The 12,430-nt window shown below is 42.8% G+C and overlaps 1 protein-coding gene across 1 annotated transcript in view; it reads left to right on the top strand.

Annotated features, from left to right (window-relative positions):
• AR (androgen receptor) overlaps positions 1-12,430 on the top strand; it is a 204,294-nt gene that overhangs the window by 147,304 nt on the left and 44,560 nt on the right. The window contains exon 3 of the mRNA XM_028523173.2: positions 7,051-7,167. Within this exon, the coding sequence (XP_028378974.1) occupies positions 7,051-7,167 (117 nt within the window). The remainder of the gene's footprint in view (positions 1-7,050; positions 7,168-12,430) is intronic.

Here is a 12,430-nt window from a genome sequence, read left to right as displayed (position 1 = left end):
TATGGGCACACTGGCAGGCAAGGCTGGTCCCTGGCCCACTGGCTAAGAAACCTGGCTGCAACTGTTGCAGGCTCACTGGTGTGCAAGGGAAGCCTTTGGTGTGGCTGGCTGCAAGGCCCAGGCCCACTGCTGCAAACACAGTGCTGTGTTCTGGTACCAACTGAGGCTGTCCACTGGATGTGGCAGAACATGAGATGCTTTGGAAGGGTGCTAGCCTCAGTGAGTTCTAAGGGAAACACCAGAGAGGGGTGAATAGTATTAACAAGGTTAAGGGAAAGTGTCATAAATGGTGCCTGTCAGTGTCATTTGAGATAGGCTGAAGAAAGGGGGGGAATGGTATCCACCAGCACCTCTGACTCAGGAGAAAGTCTCAACATATCTCTGTCCCTCCAGCACATACCCTAAAATTAGTGAATGTATCACCTTTGCATATGACCTAGGTGCTTTTCAAACTACTGCCTCTGTTCCAGGTCTCAAAAAGAGTACAACCTGGGTTTCCTACAGCTCTTTGGAGTCTCCCAGACATAAGCCCCACTGGTTTTCAAAGCCAGATGTTATGGGGGCTCCTCTTCCTGGTTCAGGTCCCCCAGGCTAAGGCTCAGACCCTTTGCACTTTGGGGACAACTTCCACAGTAGTGATATCCCTCCCACTTGAGAGTCACTGAACAAGAAGTGGGATGTGGGATAGGTCCTGACTAGATGTAGTCCCTATCTCTCTTGTTTCAATGTGGCTTTTTCTTTATATCTGTGGTTGTAGAAAATCTGTTCTGCTAGTCTTCAGGTCATTCTCAGAGACAGTTGTTCTATATGTTGTTGTAGTTTTGGTATCAGTAAGAGGTCGTGAGCTCAGGATTTCCTACTTTGCCATCTTGAACTCAAAGCCAGAAGCCTTGTTCTTGAATGCCAATTTAGCTTGCCTATGAAAAGTCGTTGCTTGTGGTTGGAGCACTGCCTCTGCAAGAAATGTGTTTTTGAATGGGATCGCTGAATCACTCATAACTCTTTTAATATATCTAATATTTTCCCTTGTCTAGATCACTTTCACATGTATTCTATATCATTTGTTTTGCATAAGTCTATGAAGTAGACAATCCCATTAGTTTTATCCTCATTTTTTCTAGATAAGGAATGAAGGCTCAGACTTGCCTGAGGCCAACTGGAGCTGGATTTGACACCTGCTTTTCTCACTGCCAGTCCAGTTCTCCTTATGTTTTTATATTATGGAGCTTAGGGCAAATTATGGAAGGTACCTAAAGCCAAGAAAAGGAGTCTGGGCTTGATTCCTGCCTCTTCTCACTAGAGCTCATCATAAATTCAAAAGAAACATGAATGATCATAGCTTTATAACCACTCCCAAGAAGCCACCTTGTAGAGCATTACCTGAGGGTCCTTGCTGAGGGCTCATCCATGATATTGAGTTAACTGCCATTGTCTTTCTGGGTGGGTTGGATAAGTGGAAGAATGATCACATTTTTGGAATCATAGGAACTCTGCTGCTTTATACATCCTTTTCACAGAAGATTTGCCTTTTGGCAGGGTACAGACTGTGTACCTAAAGTTGTCTAGCCTGTTCCACAGGTCTAAGAGCAGTATCTTGGGAGAAAAAAAATTAATAAGAATCAAAAATGCTTGGGATTGCTTTTCAAACAAGAGACTCTTGGGTGATTGATTACACCAGAGGTTTCAGGCTGCTTGAACCACAGAGAAAGTTATGTCCATAGAATATATGACCTTTAAATAAGCCTTGAGCTTGTTCTTCTCTGTGTCACTCAGGAGATAGGCACTCAGCTACTCCTTTCTGCAGGGTAGTGTTTTTTTTCCAGGGGAAGCCTTTATAATCAAAAAAGTTGAGATTGGAAAAACAGATGTAGACTGGCTTCTTCCTTGAGTTATACTCAGTAGGCCCTGAGACTTCTAGCAGCAATTATAATATTAATAGGCTTCTAAACCTACCTTTATTAGGATACTGCTATTCTCTTCATGCCTACCATATTCCCTCCTAGTTATAGATCAGGAGAACCAAAGTTAAAAGAGAAGTAGAAATATGCATCAGGTCACATAGTGATTCAGTGAGACAGCAGGGCTGGTCCTCAGATCTTCTTTCATTCTGCTCCATGCTCTTTTACTATTCTGCACTGATTCTGTCTTTGCAGCATAGTGTTTTGGGGCCCATTTAAGAAGAGACATCACACAGAAAAAGGCAACATTGAAGTTCATACAGAGTTGTCTTCTGATCTTGCTGCTGCCATTTACTAGCTGGTGACTAAATGAGAGAAGATATTTGCCAGTGATGCAATCCATATGATAAGGGGTTAATACCCAAAATATATTTTTAAAAACTTATACAACTCAACACCAAAAAAAAAACAAACAATTCAATTTATTTTTTAAATATATGATGCAGACCCTGGCTCATGGGTCCGTGTCATTATGGATGAAATATGAGACAAATTCACATGGACTACGAAGTCCTGTGGAGGAAAAGGGATGGCATGGCTTTTCTCTCAAGGGGAATGAAAGCCTTGGCCCTCACTCCAATGAGCTTTTATTGTTTTACTGGGCACATGACAGGAAGATCCTCATTAACTATGCACAGGCTTGCTTTAGGTGGTTACCTTATACAGAAAACAAAGGAGAGGATGCTGGTAATTACATCACAGAAGAGGGATATTTGCAAATGAAATGGCAAAAGTAGTTGAACCAGTTACACTCATCCTTGGAAAGTTTAGCATGGTCTTTAGGAAGTTGCTTTGCTGTAAATGTCCTCAATTCAGGGTGAGGGAATTTTAGCAAAAGCAAGACTCTTAGAAGCCTAGGTACATTGCAGGCCTCATTCCCCATGGGAAAACCTATCCATGGGCGTGGGTCCTGTGCATCTCTCAGTGGGAGCTGGGCCCATGGCATGCAGAGTGGCCTCCCACAAATATATAATCTTTATTTTATCTTTCCATTACCATTTAGTCCCCTTATAACCCCCTCCCCCCAGCAATCACCACACTGTTGTCCATGTCTTTTTCTTTTTTTGTTCAATCCCTCTGTTACAGAACAGGGGGGCACCTAGGGGGCCAAGGGCAATATACTATTACCAAAAGGAAGCCCCCAGGTTCATTATGTCTGCTGCCAGAGGAAAGACGTCTCTCAATGCCAGAGATTCATGAAAAGGAAAGGAAATGTTTATTTAATGCTATATAGACTTAAAGTAGTGACCTGATGTCTTCATCAAAATCCCAAAGTCCCTTAAAACACCCACAAACACACACAGTCCTTCCTTCCCCCCTTTGCCCAGTCTGGGGTACCATATCTCAGGAAAAGAAATAGAAGTCCATGGCTCAGGCAGCCCCCAGTTCTTCCCAGTAATCCGTCTCAGCTGGTAGGCCTTCCTCTGTTCCCGGCACCATCAGCTGTGTCACTGGGATCTCTGCTAAAGCCGGGTGGTGGTTCCCCCTTCTAAAGCTGTGGGGGTCCCCACTCTGCCAAAGCCACGAGGTTCTCTCTCCACTGCCCTACCCGCATGGTCCTCCCTGCACAATGGCTTCAAGGAAGGGTGGGAGGCGCAGGGCGCCACTCTGCCAAAGTCAAGTGGCGGTTCTCTGCTAAAGCCACATGGTGATTCTCACAGGGCTGCAGGAGTCCCCACTCTGCTAAAGACTGAGTGGTTCTCCCTTACATGTCACAGCTGCATGGTCTTCTCTGCATAATGGCCATGGGAGTCTCCACTCTGCCAAAGCCTCGTGGTTCTCCCTCCTAGGGCCGAAGGAGTCCTCACTCTGGCAAAGCCTTGTGGTTCTCTCTCCCAGGGCCATGGGAGTCTCCACTCTGCCAAAGCCTCGTGATTCTCCCTGCACAATGGCTGCAGGAGTCTCCACTCTGCCACAGCTGTGTGATTCTCCCTCCTCAATGGCTGCAAGGAGGGGGGTCGCCACTCTGCCAAAGCTGAGTAGCAATTCTCTGCTAAAGCCGCATGGTCATTCTTTCTCGCAGGGCTGTGGGAGTCCCCACTCTGCTAAAGACTGAGTGGTTCTCCCTCTCAATGGCTGGTCTGGGTTTAAATCCCCATGGCAATCTTCCTCTGCAGCCCCATTTCCGACTCCTCCTACAATCGGCTACACATGCCAGTACTCTCAAAGCCTTCCAGCTTTACTAGGCTGCCATCATGAGTCTGGGCAGGTGTGGCCCCTATGTCATGGAGCCAATCTTCTCCAAGATCCCATGCAGGTGCTGCAGCTCAGGGGACCTGCCCCCCAGTTATGTCTTGGGGAGAAGTTACTTCCATTCCCCTGGCTCAGAGCATGGCCACAGCTATTTTAACATATATATGCAACCAGTTAAAGGTTATAGATATGTTAAATGACCACACCAGAGGTTAGCTGCAAAGCTGTTGCTTTGCAAACAGCTCTCAATGGCCCTGTTCCGTTTGTCCCTTCCCCCAACCCACACCTGTGTGTAGGGAGGTGAGGACATCCTAATATTTCCTGAACACCTTGAGTTCTGGACCCCATTACAAATCCCTATTTGGGGCTCCCCTCTTGGCTGCACCCCAACCCCCACCCCACTATTGTCATCTGTTCTCTATGAGTCTATCTCTGTTTTTCTTGTTAGTTCAAACAGTTCAATTAAAAAAATCACAGAGGACATACAGATTGATCAATAGACATGTGGGAAGATGCTCAACCTCACTAGCCATCAGAGAAATGCAAATTAAAACCAGAATGGATATCACCTCACACCCATCAGAATGGCCATCATTAATAAATCAACAAACAACAAGTGCTGACAAGGGTGTGGAGAAAAGAAAACCCTGGTGTACTGTTGGTGGGAATGCACACTGGTGCAACCACTGTGGAAAATAGTATGAAGATATGTCAACAAATTAAATATGGAACTGCCTTATAACCTAGCAATTCTGCTTCTGGGGATTTATTCTAAGAAACCCACAACACTAGTTCAAAAGAATATATGCACTCCTATGTTCATTGCAGCATTATTTACAATAGCCAAACTATGGAAGCAAACCCAGTGCCTATCAATAGACAAGTGGATAAAAAAGCATTGATACAAATACACAGAATGGAATATTACTTGGCAATAAAAAATAAGGAACTCTTACAATTTGTGACAATATGGGTAGACGTAGAGACATTATGCCGAGTTAAATAAGTCAGTCAGAGAAAGACAAATACCATATGATTTCAGTTATATGTGGAATCTAATAAACAGACTAAATAAAAAAGTAGAAACAAACTCATAGATACAAAGAACAGATTGTCAGTTGTCAGAAGGGAAGGAGTTTAGGGGACTGGGTGAAAAAGGTGAAGAGATTAGGAAGTACATATTGGTAGTCACAAAATATTCATAGGGATGTAAAGTATGCCATAGGAAATATAGTAACGAATATTGTAAGAACTATGTATGGTGCCAGGTGGGTACTAGAAATATAGGAAGGCACACATACCTACATAGTACCTACCTCAAAGTACTGCAGAGGTACTTCATTATTATAGCATATTTAAGCCCCTTAACATAAGCCTATTTCATAATAAATGCCTATTAAATGGTAGCGTTTTTCCCCTTCAGAGACCTTCAATTCACTGTTCTTCAGGCAAGTCATAACCTCTTCGAAAGTCATCCCTGAAATGCAAAGGTTGCTCTGAGATGATTTTTAACAGTTCCTTCAAGCCCAGCAATTTTGGAGCCATTTGACAAAGCAAATTAAAGGAGGGAGGGAAGGAGGGAGGAAGGAAGAAGGGGGGAAAGAAAAGAAATTTTTTGCTGGCATGGTTACTGCTGATTCTCTTACATGAAATAACCTACTGTAATAGATGTTTTCTGTGCCTGAATTACGCATTTTAGGTTAAGTGAAGGGAGAGGGGAGCCAAGCAGTAGCTGAATTTGTTGGGGTGGGGGTGGGGGCTTCCTACTATCAAATAGCCATTGCTCTTCAATTTTTTCCTTTCCTAATCATAGACAATCCTCCCCTGCCAGAAGAATCATCTCTAAAATCCCAGTTTATACTGTAAACTAAAGAAAGCACAGCAGTAAATGAGAGAAAGACAACCAGGGGCTCAAAGAAAGAAAGGGGTGGAGCAAGCAGATGTTCAGGCTCATGCTGGGGTAGGGCAGCAAGCACGAGAGGGTCTCTGTGTTGTAGAGCAACAGGGCATGTATCTCTATTTCTGCTGGTTACTCTATATGTTTGTGGATCTCTCTGTTCCATTTGTACATTCATTCAGTCAATTTTTATCGAGGGCCTACTATGTGCCAGGCCTGTGTTAGGAACCAAGAGGAAAAGTATTGAATACAATATGTTTTCAAGTGAACCTCTATGTCCTTCTTTCAGGTGCTGTGATTCTGAGGATGTCTGTGTGTTTGTGTATGTATATTTCTTTGTATCTGTGATAGTTCCAGGTGTGTATGACAGTGATCATTTTCTTGTTCTGGCTTCAGAGGACTTCCTTTCACTTCCTGTGATTCATTTCACAAACAGTGGGCCTTGTCTCTGTTTGATTTCTACAACTTGCAAGATACAATCTAGTTGTTTAAAAACAACTAGAAATCCCATGGAGTTCTCTTTTATAGAAGTTTTACCTGTATTTGTATCATGAAAAATAACACGTTATTAGTTTGAGTATAATCCCATGCATGACTACAGGAATCAGGAGGAAGAAACACTATCTGAGTCCAACTGTCTGCTGTGTCATGCTAAACGAGTGACAATTTCTGCCATTGATCATTTTCTCATGGACATTCTTGGCTTTAATAAAGGTAGATAGAACATCTTATTTAAAACAACCAGTCAGTGGTCCTGATAAAGGAGATATCATCAGGCCCTGAATTGTTCATACTTATGAAAAGCAAACATTATAGTATTGAATTAAATTAGCTTGGTTTAGTAGTTAGATTTTGTGTGATCAAATTGTTTAATGCCATTTTCTGTTCCATCTCTCATCTAGCAGGATATATCTTCATGTCCTTTCTGCCTACAAATATTTAAGAAGAGAGACTCTAGAAAAATGTTAATGGGACTGTCTATTCTTATATTTGTTCTCCCAGGGAAACAGAAGTACCTGTGTGCCAGCAGAAATGATTGCACCATTGATAAATTCCGAAGGAAAAATTGTCCATCTTGTCGCCTCCGGAAATGCTATGAGGCAGGGATGACTCTGGGAGGTACGATACTTTTATTTCTTTTTCTCTTCTTCACTCTCCCTCATTATCTAGTTCTGTCTTTAAACCAGATTTTCCTCTTTGATCTTTCCAAGGAGGACAGCCATGTTCTAGATAGAGGCTGACCCCTTCATTTCAACATGGCCGTCAGCCAGCTGGTGCCTTTCTTTATTCTTAACCATGCCACATCCCACTCTGGGACCAGGCATAGGAGCAGGAGATGTGAAGCAGGGAACAGGGCCCATCAGAGGGTGAGTGAGTGTGGCCTTGACTATAAAAGGGTCCCCAGGGGACATACTGGTATTGGCCTTATGTTGATAAATGGAGGCTAGAATGAGAGAACTAAGGAATCCAGAACAATCACAGGTGCAGGATGACCCAGGCACAGGCTGGCCTTGAACACCCAAGAATATCCTTCAGTTAACTGCTGCCAGTATTGTAGGGTTGGCCACTTGGAAAGAGAAGCCGCTTCTCTTTGGAACCTGTGACTAGGCTGCCAAGCAGAGCCAATTTCCTATCCCACATCTCCTAGGGATGAACAGGCCTTTTAATCATTTCCTTTTCTTTTCAAATCTATTGATCATTTCCAAAAGCTTTTTTTGGTAGCTCAGTAGCTTGACAGAGGTAAGATACAGCTCTTTCAAGGGTGACCCTATCCCATGATAAGGCTCTCTGTTCCCTAGTCTGTGTCTATCATGAGTACTGTCAGCATTCCAGAAGGGCTTAGCTAACACTTGTATCTCACCCCCCAAATTCCTCATTTCTTCATGTTTACATCGGTTCAATGCCAAAATTCTTTCTGCTGCCTGTTGCTTTCAGAAAGATGCACCTTTCATGAGAAAAGCAAGCTCATTAGTCTACTTTGATTTCAAAATGGAACTTGAGGAAAGGCAAGCCTATTTCTGAATGCCTAAAACTGTAGCTTCATACCTGATTACTTATTATCAGCCTGGAAAACCTAATCACCTAGAATCCTGCCCTCTCCCTTCGTCATCTCTAGGCTAATTTAAAACACTTGTCCATCTCTGGCTTTTTCGACATGCTCAATACCTTGTCTGCCTATGAGCATATTTATAAAAAAACAACTTGTTTTCTAACTATGTCTGGGTGTTTATGTGGATAACTATATCCTCCTGTCCTTACAGACCAGTAATAGTCCTTAAACAGACCAAAGTACTACAAATAAATTGACCCCGGCTCAATCTGAGACGGTTTTAACAGAAGCATCTCAAGTAGTGCCTAGTATTCCCAGATATGGTACACAGATGCTCTGTGAGTGGTTTTCCAGGCAGTCACATCAAATGAAACTCAAATGTCTGAAGAAAATCAACCTTGTTCTTGTTTACTTGCCTTACTCCAGATAAATCACAATTGTAGCAGAGAGGAAGTAATGAGACTGGGGTGGGGTAGTGCAGAAGAAAATCAAAGGGATTAACAAAGGAAGTTTTTACATACAAATGTTATGACCTATGTGAGGTTTCTGATATGCTGAACTCTGAATTATTTAGCTGTGAATTGTGTGTAAGAGATGGGGGCTCCAGGTAGAGAATCCCTTGGTTTTCCATCTGCTGACATGAATTGTATACTCACTTTGATGCCTGTAAATCCTAATGGCATGAAAAGGCCTCATAACATTTGGGTCCAAATCTTAAAATTAGTTTCATGTCTCAGCCAACAACTTCCTTTATAAAGCAGACTATGACATGATTACAGTGAACCCCTTTGAAAAGGAGTCAATGTATCACAAATAATTTTACTACTGCTTATAACACACAGGCAAAAATCTATAAATTTTTCTGAGAGTGGTATGGTAAATTTACAAATTGACCTATTGGATAGAATGCTGAACTTTGAATGGACTTCATCAACACAATGAAAAGAAACTGAAAAGTTCTGTGGTTGGTTTTATTTCAGCTCCATTTCTCTAATATTTACTGTGTTTCTGCTATGTACAAGGCACCATGCTAAGCATCAGAGTTTCAGGCTAGCAAACATCAAAAAATGTCCACAAGATACAACGATTCTTGATGTAATGTAAATGGCCTTGTCTTTGGAGTCAGGCAGACCTAAGTTAAAAGCCCAGCTCTGTTATTTACTGTGCCCTGTCTAAGCCTCAATTTCTTCATCTCTGATGTTAGAAATATCACTCTCTCAGAGCTATAATGGGGATCAAATTAAATGATAAATGTGGACATCCTTGGTAAATGACAAAGTGCTAGACAAATATGAGGGTTTATTATGACAGTGTGGTTACTAGTGATTTATCTGGTAAAGATGTTCACAGCACTTCCCAGTTGGCTTTTACTCTGAGTTACTTGGCATGTCCTATGACATGTAATAGCTCCAACAGGCAGAGCATCACAATTCTATGATCACCTCTAACCAAAAGTACCATCGAGATTTTTTTGGAGATGACTCTAGTAATTAAGAGAATCATATATGAGGTCTGTCCAGAAGGTATCCAGCCATATACTTTGAAAATTAGGGATATTTATTGAAGAAGATACAAGAAACACTGTATATAGGACAATGATGCCTCAGTCCCTTTCAAAGTATGCACCTTGGGACCTCACATGGTTCTCCCAATCTCTATTAGCTGCCCTGTCATATTTCCCTGAATCTCACTGAGGGTCTGAAACCTCTTCCCTTTCAAAGGTGATTTTTGTTTCTGTAAAAAACAGAAGTCACGGGGTACCAAATCTGGGCTGTTGGAGGGCTGAGTCACCTGGGTGATTTGATGTTTCATCAAAAAACTCTGCATGAGTCATTGTTACAGAACACACAACAAGGGGGGCCTGGGATGATATACTATTACTGAAAGAAGGCCCCGGGTCCGTTATGTCCACCGCCAGAGGAAAGATGTCTCTCAATACCAGAGATTTGTGAAAAGAAAAGGAAATGTTTATTTAATGCTATACAAACTTAAAGTGGTGACCTAATGTCTTTATCAAAAATCCCAAAGTCCCTTAAGACACCCACAAACAGACACAGTCCTTCCTTCCTTCCCCCTTTGCCCAGTCCAGAGTACCGTATCTCAGGAAAGGAAATAGAAGTCCATGGTTCAGGTAGTCCTCTGGTTCTTCCCAGTTAGAACTCCCTCTCGACTGGGAGACCTCCCTGGATTCCTGGCACCCTCGGCTGAGTCGCCGGGATCTCTGCTAAAACCAAGTGGTGGTTCCCCCTTCAAAAACTGTCGGGGGGGGGTCCCCACTCTGCCAGGCCACGTGGTTCTCTCCCTCAGGGCTGCCGCGTGGTTCTCCCTCTCTCAGGGCTGCAGGAGTCTACAGTCTGTCAAGTCCACGTGGTTCTCCTCCAATGGCTGCACAAGGCTCTTCTTCTCCAGGGCTGCATGGTTCTCTCCCTCTAAAGCAGCATGGTTCTCTCTCTAATGGCCGTGATCCTCTCTCTCAATGGCCGCCAAATCTGGGTTTTTAAATCCCCGAGGCCAATCTTCCTCTGCAGCCTCATTTCCGACTCCTCCCACACTCGGCTTCACATGCCAGAACTCGTATCCTTCCAGCTTTACTGGGCTGCCATCATGAGTCTGGGCAGGTGTGGCCCCATGTCCTGGAGCCAATCCTCTCTGAGCTCGCACGCAGGCGTTGTAACGCAGGGGACCTGCCTCCCCCCAGTTTCATCTGGGTGGGGAAGTTACTTCTGGGTGGGGAAGTTACTTCTGTTCCCCTGTCTTAGAGCTGATCACAGCTACTTAACTTATCTATGCAACCAGTCAAAGGCTATAGATATGTTAAATGACCACACCAGAGCTTAGCTGCAAGGCTGTTGGTATGCTAAACAGCTCTCAATGGCCCTGCTTCATTTGTCCCTTCCCCCAACCCACACCCTGGGGTGGGGAATGGAGACATCTTAAAATCTCCTGGACACCTTAAGTTCTGGACCCCATTTCAAATGCCTATTTGGGGCCCCCCCTCTTGTCTGCACCCTGTAACATCATGATAGATGAGTGGGTATGTTGTCATGATGAAGCTGCCAATCACCAGTTACACATAGCTATGGCCTTCTGAATCATTTGAATAGTTTCCGCAGAGGTATGTTCAAGCTTAATGCAAAATTTGATGCAGATTTGTTGCTCTACTCTCTCAGTCATTTTGAATGCAGCAGCCACACAGTACACATGCTCACTCAGTGGCATCTATCACCCCCACTAAATAGTACAGTGAGGTCATCATTGTTCGTGCATGCGCATTCCAGAGTATTCTCCTTGGCTCCCAGGTTATATTGATATCTCGCAGACCATTCTTGTTATATTAACAATGGCTGGACTTTTCTGGACAGACCTCATATTATGTTCATGTACCATGCAGTAAGAACCCAAGTGTTTACCTCTTAAACACTATTGTTTGAAAAACAAACATTTCCACTTTTCTAAACTTTTGTCTACATTCCTTGCTTCCCTGCTGCAAACACTTGTTAAGTTTATTGTTAACTTTCAAATTCAGTGTATATCACACCTTTACTCAAACAATGAAAAAAATAAAGAAACCATCAATTCAGAGTGGCCTTTCTAAATTCTTTAGCAATAGACTTCCCTTTTTATAATACTCTAATTTTGCATACACATTTTGATCACTTTGAAGGATAATTCACGTAATTCCGTTTTATTTTTGCCATCACTCAGCTCCAAATTGTGTAATATATTCCAAAGCAGAAACTAGGGATGTGGCCTTGGACAAGTCTTTTCTCTCCTCTGAGACTCAATTTTCCCATCATAAAATTGGTGTGGTGGACTTTACCAGGAACCTTTCTGGCACTACCATTTGTGATTTTATCTCTTAGGTTACAGAGAAAGGATTTTAAGTTTATCAGTTCTTTGTTTGGATTGTCTATCCACTCCTTCCAGAAGTATAGATAGTCTAGACTTGAGTGCTTTGACCTGCAGCGTAATCTTAACTATCTCAAGCCATGCCAAAATAAGATATATTATGTGTCTAACAGTAGACTGGATAGATTATTGAGGGAGTGGAGGCCAGAAGAACTGTCATTCTATCTTAAAGAAGCTGGTACTCAGCAACTGATGGCTACTTGGTCTTTAGGACTCAAAGTCTCTAGTTTGGTTTTCTCTATAAATGTTCCATCTACTATTTAGTGATGGGATCTCTGAAACTCAGAGATACCTAAAACACATACCCCTTTCCTTCCTGCTTCTAGTCCTATCTACCTGTTTATTGCTTTTTTATATATATATATAGTACCTCTTGATGTTTATGAAGGGATCCTGGAGGTGACTGGATTCTCAGGGTAGTTT

The sequence above is a fragment of the Phyllostomus discolor genome, chromosome X (assembly GCF_004126475.2).
Source record: "Phyllostomus discolor isolate MPI-MPIP mPhyDis1 chromosome X, mPhyDis1.pri.v3, whole genome shotgun sequence".
In the NCBI taxonomy this organism is placed as follows: domain Eukaryota; kingdom Metazoa; phylum Chordata; class Mammalia; order Chiroptera; family Phyllostomidae; genus Phyllostomus; species Phyllostomus discolor.
This window is presented reverse-complemented; position numbering and strand designations above follow the sequence as displayed.